This window comes from Mesoplodon bidens, assembly GCF_964165515.1.
Source record: "Mesoplodon bidens genome assembly, chromosome: 2".
Taxonomy (NCBI): domain Eukaryota; kingdom Metazoa; phylum Chordata; class Mammalia; order Artiodactyla; family Ziphiidae; genus Mesoplodon; species Mesoplodon bidens.
The window spans coordinates 158,505,801-158,526,083 of NC_138177.1; the positions used below are offsets into that span (position 1 = coordinate 158,505,801).

General features: G+C 37.4%; 1 protein-coding gene across 9 annotated transcripts in view; it reads right to left on the bottom strand.

The window, feature by feature from the left end:
• Positions 1–20,283, bottom strand: part of ZMYM4 (zinc finger MYM-type containing 4) — a 178,558-nt gene that overhangs the window by 18,008 nt on the left and 140,267 nt on the right. For all 9 annotated transcript variants that reach the window (XM_081226676.1, XM_081226671.1, XM_081226677.1 and 6 more), the window contains 8 exons: positions 19,545–19,689; positions 16,937–17,055; positions 16,057–16,228; positions 13,123–13,176; positions 12,534–12,713; positions 11,777–11,871; positions 605–773; positions 328–423 (listed from right to left, as the gene is read on the bottom strand). In XM_081226676.1, the coding sequence (XP_081082802.1) occupies positions 328–423; positions 605–773; positions 11,777–11,871; positions 12,534–12,713; positions 13,123–13,176; positions 16,057–16,228; positions 16,937–17,055; positions 19,545–19,689 (1,030 nt within the window). The remainder of the gene's footprint in view (positions 1–327; positions 424–604; positions 774–11,776; positions 11,872–12,533; positions 12,714–13,122; positions 13,177–16,056; positions 16,229–16,936; positions 17,056–19,544; positions 19,690–20,283) is intronic.

Here is a 20,283-nt window from a genome sequence, read left to right on the forward strand (position 1 = left end):
ATTCTTCTTAACAACAACAACAACAAAAAAGTGTTACACTGGGTTCCACACTGGTTATTCTACAAATATAGGGCTCAAGAAGACAGATTTGAGTTACTTGCATAGTGTTAGGAAAAGAAACAAAATTCCTTATATTTGCATAAGAAACTCATGATCAGAAGTTACAACCTTACCTTTATAACAAGCTCTTTAAAATTGGGAGTAGATATTAATTTCTCTTTTTAAACATAAACTTCAAATTTTAAATAATTTTAAATATTCCATTTATAAATTTAAAATCAACAATAATATTACAAGCAATTCAGATCACAAGGAGAGAAGTTTTACCTCTACAGCCTGGCTCTGAAGATTCTTGAGAGAGTGCCTGGTCTTGAGCACTTCCTAAAGGGTCAGAACACGGGCTAGATGAGGCATGTTCAACTCCTGACAAAGAAAGAAAAATTAATGAGAATAAACAAAGATGGGGAAAAAAATTAAGTAAAGCCAAAATCAAAGTTTTATGGGATTTCTGACCTACTATTTATCCCTTTTGAGTAGAGTTATAACTTTATCTGTATTCCTCCCACCCCCTAAATCGAGACACAAATTCATGCCATGTATTTACCACATTTCAGATCCCCCTGCTCTTCCTTGGCATTTTTCCACTGAACCCAGTTCTTCCAGGCATTTACCCCATACATGTATTTCAGCGTCATCCCAGACACTGAGCACCCTTGAAAGGCTCCTTGAATAAGACTCCTGGGCTCCACAGACACTATAGACTTCTTCCGTCCCTGTAAGAATTCCAAAAATTTACAGAATATAAAATTTAGTTTCAGAGCTTTAACAATCGGGATTCTCAAAGACAGAATGGGCATAAATTTACAGAAAATGCAATTTAGTATTAGATCCCAAAGATTCAGACTTCTTAGAGCTAGAAAGAGCTTTAGAAGTCATCTAATCCAATCCATATGAGAAAAGAAAAAAAGAGAAAATGGAAGTGTAGAAGGTAATATTTTAATAATCACTAACATTTGAGTATTTACTATGTTCCGGATGCTGGACCCACCCAATGAGGTATGAATAATAGTTATTACCACTCAGATCTATTTAATGGAACGTACGAATAGATGGCTCTAAAAGAAGCCTTAATAAATTCTCTAACTACAATGGAATTCAGCCAGAAATCGGTAATGAAATAATGTTAGAAAAATCCTTAAAACTTAGAAATTAAAAAACACATGTTAAGAAACCACAAATACAATTAGAGAATATTTTGAACTTAAGTAAAAATGAAAACAAAACGTATCAAACTTTATGTAATAGTGCTAAAGCAGTGCTTATAAGGGCATTTACAGTATTAAAATGCTTCTATGAGAAGTGAAAGAAGTCTAAAATCAATAATCTAGCCTCTCTGTTAAGAAACTAGAAAAAAGGCTTCATTAAAACCCAAAGTAAGGAAATAATCAAAATAAGAGCAAAAATCAAAAAAAAAAAAAAAAGATAAAGGAAAAATCAATAAAATGAAGAGCTGGTACTTTTAGAAGGTTAAAAAAACCTGATAATTCTCTAGCTAGAATGATCAGGGATAAAAGAAAAAAGACACAAATTATCAACACCTAACCCCACACATATAAAAAGAATAATAAGAGAAAACTGTGAACATCATTATGACAATAAACTAGACAGCTTAGATAAATTGAACAAATTTCTTGAAAGACACAAACTAACAAAGCTTGCTCTAGAAGAAACAGATAACCTAAGTAGCTAGAGAAATTCAATTCATATTTTAAAACTTACCCATAAGAAATAATCCAGACCCAGATGGCTTCACTGTTGAAGTCTACCCAAGAATTAAAGTAATTATATAAACTGTATTTCAGAAAATAGAAGAGGAGGAACACTAACTCACTTACGTTACTATTATCCTGACAGCAAGGCCAGATAAAGTCATCACTAGAAAACAGATCAATAGCTCTTTTAAACTGAGACACTTAAAACCTTAACAAATATTAGCAAACTGAATCCAGCAACATATAGAAGAATAAAAACATCAAAAGAAAGTAGTGCTCATCCCATAAATGAAAGGTTAGTTTATAATTTAAAAAATTAATGTATTTCACCACTTTAAAAGACTCAGAAAAGAAAAACCAGATGATCATCTCAAGAGATCACCTGACAAAGTTCAAAACACAATCAAAAACACTCTGAGCAATTAGAAATAGAAGAGAACTTCCTGAACTTGTAGAGGTCATCTATGAGAAACATATAGGTAACATCATACTCAATATTGTAAGGCTGAATACTTCCCTAAAATTGGGAAGAGGCATGAAGGCCTGCACTCATTACTTATATTAAACATTGTACTAAAGATCCTTGTTAATGCAATAAATCAAAAAAAGAAAGAAAGTGCACTAAGATTGTAAAGGAAAAAGTGAAACTGCCTTCACTTACAGATAATATGATTGTGTAGGCAGAAAATCCTAAGGATTTCAGTTGAGCAAAATCACCATATATAAAATCAATATACAAAACCATCTCTATTTCTATGTCAATGTAGAACACTAGAAAAGGAAATTTAAAAATAATGCTATTCACAACAGGATCAAAAATATATTAAAATACTTATTAGATAAATCTGACAAAGTATAAGACTTGTAAAATGAAAAATACAAAACACTGTTGGGAGAAATTAAGATAACCTGAATAAAGGTGAAAGATACCATCCTTATGGATTGGATGGCTCAAAGTTGCTAGGATGTCAATTCTCTGCAAATTGATCCATGGATTAAGAACAGCCCCAATCAAAATTTCAGCAGACTTTTTTGTAAAAATTGACAAGCTGATTCTAAAATGTGTATGGAAATTCAAACAAAACCTTTGAAGAAGATGAACAAAGATGGAAGACCTACACTCCTATTTCAAGACTCACTGTAAAGCTACATTAATCAAGTCAGTTGGTACTGGTATAAAAATAGACATGTATATCAATGGAACAGAATAGTTTCAGAAACAGACCAAGACATATATGGTCAGTTGACTTTAACAAAAGTGCCAATGTAACCGAAGGGGAAAAGACAGCATTTACAAAAGTGGTACTGGAACAACTGTATATCCATACACACAAAAAAATGAAATGTGACGCCTTAACTTATACATAAAAATTATCTCAAAATGGATCACAGAAAACATAAAAGAAAATTATAAAACTAGGAGAAAATGTAAGAGAAAATCTTAATTACCATAGTGAAGTTAAGCAAACATTTTTAGATGGGATAATAAAAAGCACAAATTATAAAAGAATAAAAACTGATAAAGTGGACTTCTCAAAAGTAAAAAGTTCTGTCCTGGTGTGGGTGACCAAGATGGCAGAGTAGGAGGACCCTGAACTCCCCACCTCCCATGGGCACACCAAAATTATTACTATGTACAGAGCAACTTTCCATAAAAATGACCTGAAGACTAGCAGAAAAGATCTTCTACAGCTAAAGATATAAAGGAACTACAAGATGGGTAGAAAGGGGCAAAGACATGGTATAATCAAGACCCACACCACCAGGTTAAGTGACACACAAATGGGAAGATAATCACAATTGCAGATGTTCTCCCCAAGAAGTGAGAGGTCTGAGCCCCATATAGGGCTCCCCAGTCCAGGGCTCCTGCACTGGGAAGATAAACCTCCAGAACACTTGGTTTTGAAGGCCAGCGGGGCTTGTTTTCAGGAGAGCCAGAGGGCTGTAGGAAACAAGAAACTCCCACTCTCAAAGGGTACACACAAAATCTCACATGATCTGAGACCCAGGGCAAAAGCAGTAATTTGAAAGGAGCCTGGGTCAGACCCACCTGATTTTAGAGAGCCTCCCAGAGAGTCAAGAGGAAACTGGGACTCACCCTGGGGACATAGATGCTGGCGGTAGCCATTTTGGGGAGCTCACTCTACAATGAGAATACTGCTGCTAGCAAGCACCATTTTGGACTCCTCCCACTAAATGAGAACTGGAACCAGCCTGCCCACCAGCCAGTTGCCACCAATCCTGGGATGCTTCAGGCCAAGAAGCTAGCCAGGTGGGGACACAGCCCCAAACACCAGCAAGTTTGCTGCCTTAGGCTCCCATGAACCCCCAGCCACCCTGAACAAGGCTCTGCCCACCAGTGGATAGGCACTAGTCCCAGGACCTCCTGGGCCCTGGCCTTTCCCACCAGCAGGCTGACACCAACTCTAGGATCATCAGGGCCCCACAGCCAGAGCAGGCTCTTCCCACCAGTGGACCAACACTAGCCCCACGATACCATGGGACCCAGACCAATATATCCACAAGCCAATACCAGCTTCAGGAACCAGGTCCCCCAGCCAGAGACCCTGGGACCCAGCTCTGCGCACCAATGGAACAGAACTAGTCCCAGGATACAGCCTCACCCACCAGTGGTTGGCACCAGCCCTGGGATCCCATGAGCCCTGGCCCTGCCCACTAGAGAGCAGACACTAGCCCCTGGGTATACCACAGCCCTATAGCCACCTGTGTCAGGACCCAGCCTGTAACCCAGTGGGTCAAAACCAGGCCGAGAACACCCACCCTCCACCCAGTCCCACCCACCAGCAGGACAGCACTAGCCTGGGAACTCCTCAGGGCTCTGCAGCCAGCTGCCTCATGACCTGGCCCTGCCCACCAGTGGGCCAGCACCAGGACCAGAACTCCCCGGGCTGCAGCCAACCACACCAGAGCCAGAGGCCTCTGCATTAGGCAGGGCCTGGCAATCAACCAGTCTGGGACTTTCTGGTCCCAGCATGCCCACAGTAGTCAGCCACGCTGACCACACTCACCAGCACGCCCACAGTAGTCAGCCAGTCATAAGGGCCCATGCAGTGCATATACAGGGCACCCCTAGAGCATACAGCTCTGGTGACTAGAGGGGAGTCTGCTGCCCAGCCCCATAGAATGTCTCTTACATAAGGTCACTTATCTAAGATTGGTAAATGGAACCAACCTATGAAATACATAGAAATAAAAACAAAGAACTAGGCAAGATAAAGCAACAGAGGAATATGTTCCAAAGGGAAGCATTCTACCCAATAAGACTGCAAGGTAATGACTGTAAAGATGCTCAAAGAACTCAGGAGAAGAATGAACACAGTGAGACATTAGAAGTTTCTAACAAAGAGTTAGAAAATATAATGAACGGGCAAACAGAGCCAAAAAATACAATAATTGAAATAAAAGGAATTAACAGTAGGTTAGCTGATACAGAGGAACAGATCAGCAAACTGGAAGACAGTGTAGTCAAAATCATTCTCAAACTGAAGAGAAAAAAGAAAAAGAATTTAAAAAAATGAGGACAGTTCAAGAGAACTCTGAGACAACTTCAAGTGTACTAACATTTGCATTGTAGAGGTCCTGGAGGAAGGGAGCATGGACGGAGCAGAGGACGTATTTGAAGACATAATAGCTGAAAACGACCCTAATCTGGGAAAGGAACCAGACATCCAAGTCCAAGAAGTACAGAAAGTCCCAAACAGACTCAATCCAAAGATTTCCGCTCAAAGACACATTATAATTAAAATAGCAAACATTAAGGATAAAGAGAGAATTTAAAAGCATCAAAGGAAAAGCAACTAGTTACGTTAAAGGAAAATCCCATAAGACTATCAGCTGATTTTTCAGCAGAAATTCTGCAGGCCAGAAGGGACTGGCACCATATATGTAAAGTGATGAAAGGGAAAAAACCTACAACGAAGAATACTATACCCAGCAAGCCTTTCATTCAGATTTGATAGAGAGATTAAGAGTTTTTTACAGACAAGCAAAGTTAAAATAATTCAGAACAACAAAACCAGGTTTATAAGAAATGTTAAAGGGAATTCTCTAAGCAGAAAAGAAAAAGTAACTAGAAAAATGAAAATTAAAAAAGGAAAAATTTCACTGGTAAAGACAAACATACAGTAAAGATAGTAGATCAGTACTATCTACTAGAAAGATTAAGACAAAAGTAGTAAAATTATCTATATCCATAATAAGTAGTAATGAATACACAAACCAAAAAACGTAAAATATGATGTCAGAAACATTAAATGTGGGGAGAGTAAAAATTCAGGGTTGGTAAAATGTATTCAAAATTAAGAGATCAGCACTTAAAATAATCATGTATAAACATAAATAGACTGGTATACATAAACCTCGTGGTAACAACAAACCAAAAATCAGTAATAGATATACACACAAAAAAGAGAAAGGAACCCCAAAATAACACTAAAGATAGTCATCAAATCACAGGCGATGAGAGCAAAACAATGAGGAACAAAAAAGAGCTACAAAAACAACCACAAAGCAATTAACAAAATGGCAATAAGTACATACCTATCAATAATTACTTTACATGTAAATGGACTAAATACTCCAATAAAAAGACACAGGGTGGCTAAATTGATGCAAAAACAAGACCCTTAGTGCTGTCTAAAAGAGACTCACAATCAAATCTAAAGGCACACAAAGACTGAATGTGAGAGGATAGGAAAGGTGCACCTAAATACATAAAGCAAACATTGACAGATATAAAGGGAGAAATGGACAGTAACACAACAAGAGTACGGGACTTTAAAACCTCGCTTACATCAATGGACAGAGATAAATAAAGAAAATAAGTAAGGAAACACTGGCCATAAATGACACATTACAAGAGATGGATTTAATAGCTATATACAGAATAAACACACACACGCATATGTTTGTGTGTGTGTGTGTGTGTGTGTGTGTGTGTGTGTGTGTGTGTATATATATATATATATATAATATTTCACCCAAAAGCAGCAGAATACACATTCTTTTCAAGTTCACGTGGAACATTCTCTATTATCACTTGCTAGGCCACAAAACAAGTCTCAGTAAATTTAAGAAAAGTAAAATCATATCAAGCATCTTTTCCAACCGCAATGCTATGAGACTAGAAACCAAATACACGAAAAAACTGTAAAAAACACACAGCACAGAAGACTAAACAATATGTTACTAAACAACCAATGGGTCACCAAAGAAATTAAAGAGGAAATCAAGATATACCTGGAGACCAATGAAAATGAAGACAATTATCCAAAATCTATGGAATACAGCAAAAGCAGTTCTAAGAGGTAAGTTTATAGTGACAAGCCTACTTAAGGAAACAAGAAAAATCTCAAATAAACAACCTAACCTTATACCCTAAGGGAAATAGAAAAAGAAAACCGAAAGTTGGTAAAGGAAAGAAATCATAAAGATCAGAGCAAAAATAAACTAGAGACTAAAAAGCAATAGAAAAGATCAATGAAACCAAGAGCTGATCTTTTTAAAAGATAAGCAAAGTGGATAAACCTTCAGCTGGACTCATCAAGGAAAAAAGAAAGGTACAGGGCTTCCCTGGTGGCGCAGTGGTTGAGAGTCCACCTGCCGATGCAGGGGACACGGGTTCGTGCTCCGGTCCGGGAAGATCCCACATGCCGCGCAGCGGCTGGGCTCGTGAGCCATGGCCGCTGAGCCTGCATGTCCGGAGCCTGTGCTCCGCAACAGGAGAGGCCACAGCAGTGAGAGGCCCACGTACTGCAAAAAAAAAAAAAAAAAAAAAGAAAGGTACAAATAAATTTAAAAAAAAAATGAGAAGAGAGAAGTTACAACAAACAACACAGAAATGTAAAGGATCTTAAGAGATTACTATGAACAATTATACACCAAAAGAACCACCTAGAAGAAATGGACAAATTTTAGAAATGTACACTCTCCTAAGACTGACTCAAAAATACACAGAAAATATGAACAGACCAATTACTAGTAATGAAATTGAATCAGTAATCATAAAACTCCCAACAAACAAAAGTCTAGGACCAGATAGCTTCACAGATGAAGTTGACCAAACATTTAGAGAAGAGTTAATACCTATCCTTCTCAAACTATTACAAAAAATAGCAGAGAAAGCAACACTTACGAATTCATTCTACAAGGCCAGTATCACTCTGATACCAAAAGCAGATGACCATAAAAGAAGACAATTACAGGCCAATATCACCAATGAACATACATACAAAAATCCTCAACAAAATATCAGCATACCAAATTCAACAATACATTACAAGGATCACACACCATGAGCAAGTGGGATTTATCCCAGGGATGCAAAGAATAATTTGGTATTTGCAAACCAATGTGATACATCACATTAACAAACTGAAGAATAAAAGTCATATGATCATCTCAATAGATGCAAAAAAAGCCTTTGACAAAATTCAACATTCATTTATGATAAAAATTCTCCACAAAATGGCTATAGCGGGAACACACCCCAATGTAATAAAGGCCATATATGACAGACCCACAGCTAACATCATATCGAATGATGAAAAACTGAAACAATTTCCTCTAAGATCAGGAATAAGACAAGGGTGCCCATTCTGCCACTTTTATTCAACATGGTATTGGAAGTCCCAGCCACAGCAATCAGAGAAGAAAAAGAAATAAAAGGAATCCAAATTGGAAAGGAAGAAAACTGTCACTGTTTGCAGATAACACCATACTATACATAGGAAATCCTAAAGACACCACCAAAAAGTTATGAGAACTCACCAATAAATTCAGTTAAGTTGCATGATACAAAATATACAAAATCTGTTGCATTTCTATACACTAACAACAAACTGTCAGAGAGATTTTAAAAACAATCCTGTTTACAATCACATTAAAAAGAATAAAATACCTAGGAATAAATCTAACAAAGGAGGTAAAAGACCCGACTCAGAAAACTATAAGACACTGATGAAAGAAACTGAAGATTAAACAAACAAATGGAAAAATATACCATTCTCGTGAATTAGAAGAATATTGTCAAAATAACCATACTATCCAAGGCAAACTACAGATTCAATGCAATAAAATCAAAACACCAATGGCATTTTTCACAGAACTAGAACAAATCATTCTAAAATTCATTAGGAAACATAAAACACCCAGAATAGCCAAAACAACCTTGAGAAAGGAGGACAAAGCTAGAGGTATCATACTCCCTGATTTCAAACTATGCTAAAAACTACAGTAATCAAAACAGTATGGTAGTGGCACAAAAACATACACACAGATCAATGGAACATAATAGATAGCCCAGACAAACCTATGCTTATATGGTCAATTAATCTATGACAAAAGAGGCAAGACTATATTGTACAATGAAGAAAAGACTGACTCTTCAGTAAACAGCATTGGGAAAAGTGGACAGCTACATGGAAAAGAATGAAACTGGACCACTTTTTCATACCATATACAAAATTAAACTGAAAATGGATTAAAGACAAATGTAAGACCTGAAACCATGAAAGTCCTAGAGGAAAACACAGGCAGGAAACTTTGACATCGGTTTTAGTAATATTTTTTGGGTCTGTCCCCTCATGTAAAGACAACCAAAGCAAAAATAAACAAATGGGACCACATCAAACTAAAAAGATTTTGCATAGCAAAGGAAACCCTCAACAAAATGTAAAGGCAACCTACTGAATGGGACAGGATATTTCCAAATTATATATCTGGAAACAGGTTAATATCTAAAATGTATAAATAACTCAATATCCAACAAACAAACAAACAAACAAAAAATGGAATTAAAAAATGGACAGAGGATCTGAAGAGCCATTTTCCCAAAAGGGACATACAGATTGCCAACAGACACACAGAAAGATGCTCCACATCACTAATCACCAGGGAAATGCAAGTCAAAACCACAGTGAAATATCACCGCACACCTGTCAGAATGACTACAATGAAAGGGACAAGAGATATCAAGTGTTGGCAATGATGTGTAAAAAGGGGAACACTCATGCACTGTTGGTGGGAATGTAAATTGGTACAGCCATTGTGGAAAACAGTATGGCGCTTCCTCAAAAATTAAACATAGAACTACCATTTGATCCAGCAATTCCACTTCTGGGTATTTTTTACCCAAAGAAAACAAAAACACTAATTCAAAAAGATATATATGCACCCCTAAGTCCACTGCAGCATTACTGACAACAGCCAAGATATGGAAACAACCTAAGCGTCCTAGATGAATGAATAAAGATGATGTGGTACACACACACATACACACACACACACACACACACACAGTTACATACAATGGAATTATTACTCAACCACAAAAAAGAATGATATCTTGCCATTTGTGACAGCAGGGATGGACCTAGAGGGTATTATGGTAAGTGAAACAAATCAGACAGAGAAAGACAAATACTATATGATTTCACTTAGATCTGGAATCTAAAAAACAAATGAACAAACAATAAAACAGAAACAGAATTATAGATACAGAGAATAAACAAGTGGTTCTCACAGGGGAGGGGGTTGGGGGATGAGAGACATAGGTGAGGGAGATTAAGAGGTACAAACTTCCAGTCACGAAGTAAATGAGTCATGGTTATGTTATGAAATGTACAGTGTGGGGAATACAATCACACAATTATAATTATGTAATATCTTTGTATGTTGACATATTGTAACTAGACTTATCCTAGTGAACATTTTGAAATATGTAGAAATGTTGAACAGTATGTGGTGCTCCAAGAACTAACGAAGTATTGTTGGTCAATTATATTTCAGAAACAAACAAACAAATTCTTAGAAAAAGAGATCAGATTTGTGGCTACCAGAAGCAGGGAGTAGGGGGAGGGAGACTGGATGAAGGTAGTCAAAAGGCGTAAATTTCCAGTTTGAGTAAGTACTAGGGGTATAACGTACAACATGATATATATAATGAACACTGCTCTGTGCTATATATGCAAGTTGTGAAGAGAGTAAATCCTAAGAGTTCTCATAGTAAGAAAAAAAATTTTTTTAGTTTAATTTTTTATCTATATGAGATGATGAATGTTTACGATCTTACTGTGGTATTCATTTCATGATGTATGTAAGGCAAATCATTATGCTCTACACCTTAAACTTAGTCCTGTTATGTCAATTATATCTCAATAAAACTGGAAGAAAATAAATAAATGAACCATGCAAATAGGGAAATAGTTGTTTTTCACTATTAAGAAAATAAAAATGAAGTCACAGAATAGGAGGAAAAGTCGTATTTGACAAAAGAATTATATCCATAATAAAAAACACAACTCAATAAGATGACAACTAACCCAATTAAAAACAAAAAATGTGCAGGGCTTCCCTGGTGGCGCAGTGGTTGAGAGTCCGCCTGCTGATGCAGGGGACACGGGTTCGTGCCCCGGTCTGGGAAGATCCCACATGCCGCGGAGAGGCTGGGCCTGTGAGCCATGGCCGCTGAGCCTGCGCGTCCGGAGCCTGTGCCCCGCAACGGGAGAGGCCACAACAGTGAGAGGCCCGCGTACCGCAAAAAAAAAAAAAAAAAAAAAAAAAATGTGCAGGGCTTCCCTGGTGGCGCAGTGGTTGAGAGTCCGCCTGCCGATGCAGGGGACACGGGTTCGTGCCCCGGTCTGGGAAGATCCCACATGCTGCGGAGCGGCTGGGCCCATGAGCCATGGCCGCTGAGACTGCGTGTCCGGAGCCTGTGCTCCGCAACGGGAGAGGCCACAACAGTGAGAGGCCCGCGTACCGCAAAAGAAAAAAATAATAAAAGAGGAAAGTGTGTAACAACGATTATAAAAAACAAACAGAAAAATCCTTTGATTATAGAAACAAAATAAAAAGTCCCTCCTGAAGAAATATAAAATAAAAGATATGGCTTTTGACTTCAAAAAAACAAAAACAAAAGGACAAAAATACAAGCTTGGAAAACAACAAAGAAAAGAAAATGCTAGAAAAATTAAGCTACTGCTTACTCTTCGTCTGGGCTGGGGGAAGCCATCTCTGTGTCGTCTTCTTGTTCGGGAACGTGCCTGGATTCCCTGTCCTTTATTCAGTGGGTCAAAGGATTCTATGATAACCAAGAGAAAGCATAACGTGAGATAAATCACTCACAGACTTAAATAAACACTTAGGGTGAAGGAGGAAATATCAGGTAATCATCACTATATTCATTATTTTGTTTATGATAAAATATGGACTTTACTTATATACATAAGAAAACAAGGAGATACAGCATGTATAAAAACTTTATTATCTCGCAAAGAAAAAAGGGGGGGGGGGAGCTTCCCTGGTGGCGCAGTGGTTGAGAGTCTGCCTGCCAATGCAGGGGATACGGGTTCGTGCCCCGGTCCGGGAAGATCCCACATGCTGCGGAATGGCTGGGCCCATGAGCCATGGCCGCTGGGCCTGCGCGTCCGGAGCCTGTGCTCCACAACGGGAGAGGCCACAACAGTGAGAAGCCCGTGTACCGCAAAATAAAAAAAAAAAAAACTTTATTAACAATCAAGAAAACCCCCTATATGATTACTGTGGGAAACTTAAAAACAACAACAACAAAAACAAATTAACCCCTTATAAAGAACAATATGGTATGAATTAATACCTTCAAAGGCAGGGACCACGTGTGCCCTAGATAGTTATCATACATTATAACTGCTTCATTATGCCAATTCAGAGTTGTACCAATCTTCTAATAAAGGACTTTCAACAGACAGGTTACACTGCACAAACCTGATGGAAAATCTGCTTCCAGATCCTGTTCAGTTTCCCCTTTTGAGAACTGCTTCACTTCTAAATCAGCCTCTTGCACAGTATTTGACTTTAAGGCATAATGATTTAATTCTTCCTCCCAGCTATGTGGAGTAGATACTGCCTCTGATTCAAGATCACCACTGTAAGTACTTCCTTGGTCTGAAATATGCAGAAAAACAAACAAGCTCTCAAAATGAGATAAGACGCTTGACATACTCAGAAACCTCTCTGAAACCCTAAATACCAAAAAGTCAGGTATGGTTGCTGGACAATTCCACAGGTACACTCAAGAATGAAGTAACTGTTCACCAATATCACAGAACTAGATTTATATTCTTGGTACACACTTTAGAGCATTATTTCAATTAATCCTTAAAATCAATATCTGAGGTAGTTTTTATTAGTCTCTCTACAAATTAGCACAAAATCATAGATGTCTGATGCCCCCTACAAACAGCTAAAATTGCAAATATTAAATCCAAGGATGCTAATTTAAATACTTTATGGGTTTGTATCACTAACAGAGGATAATATTTCTAAGATTCAAAATACATTTACAATTACAAACCTTTTTCAAATATCTTGGTGTCTAGAAAGAGCTCCTGTTCAGAAGTTTGGGATCCTAAAGAAAAAGAAAAGCACATAATAAGTCAATTTATATGTATACCAAAAACAAACTGCATTTCAAATGAAATGAATGCACTAGGGAGGTTCTACGTAAATAGCCTTTATATGCAGAAAAGAATGATTCATTAATAAGAGTCAGGCATTAGTGATAAATACAGTTAAATTACAATTGATGACAGTGGTTACACTTCTAGATAGCAAGCAGTATGAAAGAAGTCATGGCAAGAGAGACCTTTATTTTGGATTCTGTGCTATCTGAAATTCTTTCTTTTTTTTTTTAACCACAACACACACACACACTATTGATTTACTCACAGGTTGACAAATCTGTTTTAAATTGCTTTTTCCTTCCCTAAATAAAATATGCTTTACCATGCAGTGGAAAGCCAACAGACTTAGAATATAAATACATGAGCAATCAGAACATGGAACTAAACAGAACAATGTTCTATCAATTATAAACTACTTAAATTTTTTCTTTTTTTAAGTTTTTGGGCCACACCATGCAGCATGTGGGATCTTGGTTCCCCGACCAGGAATTGAACGAGTGCCCTCTGCAGTGGAAGTGTGGAATCTTAACCACTGGACCTCCAGGGAAGTCCCTATAAACTACTTTAAAAGTAAAGAGTTTAGGGAATTCCCTGGCATCCAGTGGTTAGGACCTAGAGCTTTCACTGCTGGGGTCCAGGTTCAAACCCTGGTCAGGGAACTAAGATCCCACAAGCTGCACAATGTGGCCAAGAAAAAACAAAAGAAAAAAAAAAAAAGGGAAGAAGAAAAAAAGTAAAGAGTTTAAAGATTTAAGTATTAAAAAAAAAAGATATTTTTTAAAAACCAAGGAAAATTGTCTCTTTTCCCTGAAATCAAAGATAAATGAGCCAGATCCTTTCAGTTGGAATTAATTTCTCCCCCCTTTATATTTCTAAACCATTTGATTTTACTTACAACACTATGATGATTAAAACTATCTGTCTTGAAGCTCAGTCTTTAAAGTTTTTCTGTTTGACTCAACTGTAGGCAAAGGCAAAGTCACAGTATTTGTACAGAGGAAATATTTGATAAATGCTGACTATTAATGTGAATGGAGAAGCCAACTTAAAATGAGGTTTCTCATCAGGAACTGCTGTAACTTGCAAAATAAGTATCGGAAATTAGAAGATCAAGCATAGGTGCAATACTCTTTTTTTAAAATAAATTTATTTATTTATTTATGGCTGCGCTGGGTCTTCGTTGCTGTGCGTGGGCTTTCTCTAGTTGCGGCCAGCGGGAGCTACTCTTTGTTGCGGCGCGCGGGATTCTTGCTGCAGTGGCTTCTCTTGCTGCAGAGCGCGGGCTTCAGTAGCTGTGGTTTGCAGGTTCTAGAGCGTAGACTCAGTAGTTGTGGTGCATGGGCTTAGTTGCTCTGCGGCATGTGGGATTTTCATGGACCAGGGCTCGAACCCGTGTCCCCTGCATTGGCAGGCGGATTCTTAACCACTGTGCCACCAGGGAAGCCCAAGGGCAATATTCTAAGACTTTAAGATCCACATATAAATGGGTCAGAATTGAGATTATACACCAAAGAGCAAAATGAGACCAGAAACTTTGGGATAATAACAAAAAGCTTTGTACCCATCTCTTGGAGTATATCTGATTTAAAAACATACTGGCAACACAACAGAAAAGTTGACAGTAGTTTTTTCAAATGCTGTAGTGTTCAGAAAACCAGCTAGAATGTATTACGCAAAATCAGAACCCAGTGGCTAGCTTTATAAAAACCATCACCGAAAAAAAGAATTGTCAGGAAAGAGTAATTTCTTGGTTCATCAATTATATGTGAAAAGGCCACTGTGGGCTTCCCTGGTGGCACAGTGGTTAAGAATCCGCCTGCCAATGGAGGGGACATGAGTTCGAGCCCTGGTCAGGGAAGATCCCACATGCTGCAAAGCAACTAAGCCCATGCACCACAACTACTGAGCCTGTGCTCTAGAACCCACGAGCCACAACTACTGAAGCCTGTGCACCTAGAGCCTGTGCTCCGCAACAAGAGAAGCCACCGCAGTGAGAAGCCCGCACACCGCAATGAAGAGCAGCTCTTGCTCACCGCGACTAGGGAAAGCCCGCGTGCAGCCATGAAGACCCAATGCAGCCAAAAATAAAATAAATAAATAAATAAAAAATAGGCCATTGCAAAAATTCACCTATACATTGCAACTACCTTTAACACCATTTCCTGTATCTCTTCTTATATCCAAAAATCGAGGCGGTGCTAATTAAGGCTGGATACCTTTCTGGAATTTATACTACTGAGTTCTGTTTAAAATCCTTTCTTTGGAGTCAAACCTGGATTCAACTTCTGATTCCATTATTTCCTGATTTCATAACCACGGCAAGCCTATTTTCCAAAAGAGGAATCTAAAGTAAACAGTACCTCACTCATAGGGTTGTTGTGAAGATTAAATGAGGTGATGCACACAGTGCATTTAAGACAATGCCTAGAGTACAGCAAGCACATAAATGTTAACTACTGTTCATTATTCTACACTCATAAAATGGGATTTATCTATAGGTTATTTTGAACCAAATGGTTTTCCACCCTAAAATTCTTTTTACCTTCTACCAACATGTTGATTATTTTACAACAGTAATTTTTATCTGGGGACCATGGCTTTGACTGCAGGGGATAAAACCAGAACATGATCATGAAACATGGATTTATAGGTTATTTTTCTGGAATCATTAAGAACTAGAAACCGTATCAAAACTCAGTTTCTTTCATAAACAGGACAGAGCTCCAGAGTTATCAACAAGTTTAACAAGCCCATAGACTTCATATTTAAAAATAAATAAAATTTATAGGTGTGTTTTTCTTTTTTTACTTTAAAATTATACCAACCTCCCTGAGATAGAGTCTTCTCCTTCTCTTCATCTTCTGCAATCATTTCTGCCATCTCAAGGAGATCAGCTTCAAAAGGATGTGAGGGAAGTTTTTCCTTAATGTCTTCAATACTCTCGGTGACTTTATCTTCATTATCCGTTGAGGACGGAATAAGCATAGGGACAGGCATCTGAAAGACCAAGGACAGACTGAAGAGTTTCTTGGTCGACCATCAAAACTATTATTTGTGAGATCATTTAAATATAAAAATTATTAATAAACAAATTCAAGATATTTCTATTGCTAATGATTAAAATAGTCTTGCTAGTTCGTTTTTATAAGACTGCAGCCATTTAAATAGAAATTCAGTAAGTGCTTTTCTGGATACTTAACAAAACGTGTCTCTGAATCATCTAAAAGAATAATTAAGTAATGAATTTTCGTTTTGTTTTGGACTATATTTCTTGCTTAATATTTTCACACAAGTGTTTCTCTTAAGAATTCAGTATTGAGAAAATATATATTTCCAATAAAAAATGAATACATTTTTCTTTAACGAAAAGTCAATCCTGTAAATCACAGTATTCCTCTTTTCATTCTTGCTACAATCTAGGATTCTAACATTCACACACTGTTTCTGATCTTTTTCTATGTTAGTGGTCTTTTGTGTTTAAAATGTTTTTAAAAAGCTAAATCATAACCTCTTCTGACAAGGCAGGGTACAAATAGAAGCAGTCCTTTATATATTCCATATTTAAGTAATATAACAGTATGATTAATAGCCAACCAGAGTCAGGTATATTTTACCAACAAGTAAAAGGTTTTTTTATGGAGCTGTCAAATCTTAATTGAGAAAAATGTGAACTAAATTAGCCTTAATCTCTAAATGATTACTCACTGGAACTGGAATTCCAAATGGGACTGGGGCATACTGAGTATAAAGATGAAGAGGTATAGGTACGAACACTGGTACTGGAACTGGCACCACAATAACTTGGGGCTGAGTTGGAGTGTCTTCTAATGGAAGGGAAAAAAAAAAACCCACAAAAAAACAAAGAGGGTTAGAAACGACATTTTAATTTAAAAAAAAATTTTAGGCATATGAAGACTTATAATTCAAAAGAAGTGTAATTTTAATTAAATAAAAATTTTTAAAGCATGTGGACATTTACAGTTCAAAAGAAGTATCTATGAGAGACTTCCCTGGTGGCACAGTGGATAAGACTCTGTGCTCCCAATGCAGGGGGCCCAGGTTTGATCCCCGGTCAGGAAACTAGATCCCACACGCATGCTGCAACTAAGACCTGATGCAACCAAATAAATTAAATTAAATTAAAAAAAGAATCATCTATGATACTAGGAATTCACAGAAAGGAGAAATAGCAAGGCTTGAGTATAACAGCACTAAAAAAAGTGGGCAACACAATAATTATCAATGATACGAGGATAAGATGAATGAAGGATATAATTTGGATGGATGAATGGAACAGTTATCTTAGAAGAAAGGTATAGAAAACTTAACATGAATAAGTAGTGTATGTTAAAGAGGAGACTGAATAGGTAGAAGGGACATTTTTGTGAGGCTATAATACACATTTAAAATCATTAGACAGTGGGAAACTACTACAGATTGGTTAGCACAAAGTAATGTGATAAAAATGGCTTTAAAAAGATTAATTTGGCTGCCATCTTCACATGGAATAGAAAGTATACAACGTGGGAGGCAACTATAATATATAGAGCTAAGATGATGAGGGCCTGAACTAGGGTGGTTATGATACCTGCAGGAAAAAAAATAAGTATACACAGCAGAGGTTCTAAGATATTAAAAAAAAAAAGGAAACAGAACTTTGGGAACTAACTTAAACATGAGTAGGGAAAAAGTGGGAAGGATGGAAGTAGAAGTCATTCAATTATTTAACAAGTATCTACAGAGTCTTTTCTGTAGGCCAGAAAAATATGTTAGATAACTGTAAAATCATTAATGTAAGAGAAAGGTAATGCTAGTAAAAAGAAGTGAAAAGCTGACAATTTGACTAGGGTTAGAAGTGGGAAATAATATGGGATCAATTTTACCATGGTGCAGTGGACATAAAAAAAAAGGTATCTGATTAGAGATGTCTGATAACCAAGCTACATAATGCTAAATTGTCACTATTTTGGAACTGACATGTACACATGGCTATATTTAAAACAGATAACGAGGACCTACTGTAAAAAAAAATGATAAACTAAAAAAAAATTTTTAATAAATTTTTTATAAAGTCACTGTTGATACAATAAAAATACAGGACTAAGTCATCTATAGCCTTGCTATTCAACATGATCCCTCGATCAGCAGCACTGACATTACCCGGGAACTTAAAAGATGCAAAACCTCAGCACCACTAAATCAGAATCCACTTAGTAACATTCCCAAATAATTCACATGCATATTAATGTTTGAGAAGTACTGGCCTAGAGGATAACCTTCCAGATCTAAGAATCTAGGATTCCTTTCCACTTTAAAAATTCTGGGATTTTCAGATGGCAGCATGCCAGAGACCCATTCTCTAGGGAAACAAGCAAAGCTGGTGAAAACCTAAAAAATAACCATTTAAATTCTTTGGAAATTGTCCTAAAGGCATACAGCAAATGGAGAAATATTTATTCAAGAAAATCTACTAAATACAGTAAGAACAGTAGGCATCTATGACTTTTGATCTACTACCTGCTCCACATCCCTGCCTCAGCCAGCTAAATATGATAGAAACTCGACTCTGGAATGGGTGGGACCAGAAAGAATGGGCTCCTCTTCCTCAGCTCCCATCAAGGGTTACTGTATCTCACCAGGAGGGACAGGCCACCATCATTTCTTATCCCATCAAACTCCAGGTTAAAGAGGTTAATTTCCTAGTGAGTACAGCTACCACCCACAAAAAGAAAACCTACTATAGGAATAGCAGGCCAAGAAAACTAGGGTCTGAACTACCTTCAACCTAGATCACTTGTAGGGCAGAGATTCCATGCTAGGAGAGGCAAGCTGAGAAGATCAGAAGCTCTCACCATGCCCATCATTCAGAAAAATAGTAGCTCAAAGAGGGTACAGGCAGTTCATAAGAAAAGAAAGCCCTAAAGCTCTCCCCAAAGGAACTGACGTTATTTGAAATAGAGTGTGGAAAAGTTCAAACCTAAGGGTGCTCTGGAAAATAATAGTTCCTCTTAACTAAGACCCTGTTTATATAATTCCAAAGTCTATGCTTACCCCATAATACTACACTATCATGAATAAGGAAATTAAATGAAGCATTCAGAGTATGGTATTATCAACTACCTTCTCTTTGCCATAACTTGTTAAGTTGATGAAAATACCTAACCCACAGGGATATCGTGAGAACTCAATTGGGCAGCGAATATAAGCAAACAAACACAACACCTATGAAATAGAAGGCACTTAATTAATGTAACCAGATCCCAGATTACTTTCCCCTAGGAAAAATTAAATGAAGAAAGCACAAGGAACACACCTGTCTGGCATTCTTTGTTTTGGGTATGTGGTTTGCAAGAAGTGGCCTTGGTCTGCGTGATGGGTTTGCACAATAAAGCTTTATTCTTCAAAAGTCTTGGAGGCTGGGAAGGTGGCAGTTTGAGGGCATCTGTTTGTGTACTTGCCTAGTAAAAACATAAGTCAGAAACCAAAAGCTTATCATTAATTACAAGAATTATAAATATTATATTTCAAAATATAATTTCAAAAGAAATACTATATTGGAATTACTTGGAAGACACAGAATATAAATATTCAACTAAATATGTAAGGAATATAATATTCCTGAAATATCAATAGCAATAAAGGAATATTTTGATAACTATATATTGACCCTGAATGTATCTAATTACCAGTTCTGTTTACCAAGAAAAATGCTGTTTGTATTGTGACATACTGTTGATCAATAACAATGGTGGTTGAGCTTAAAATGAGAACTGTTGTTTCTTGACTGAGTTAAGTCTTAAAAGAACTAGTTTCAGGCTTCCCTGGTGGCGCAGTGGTTGGAAGTCCGCCTGCCGATGCAGGGGACACGGGTTCGTGCCCTGGTCCGGGAAGATCCCACATGCCGTGGAGCGGCTGGGCCCGTGAGCCTGCGCGTCCAGAGCCTGTGCTCCGCAACGGGCGAGGACACAACAGTGAGAGGCCCGCGTACAGAAAAAAAAAAAAAAATTAGTTTCAAGATAACTAGAAGTAATAGGATCACTTATGATCATTTA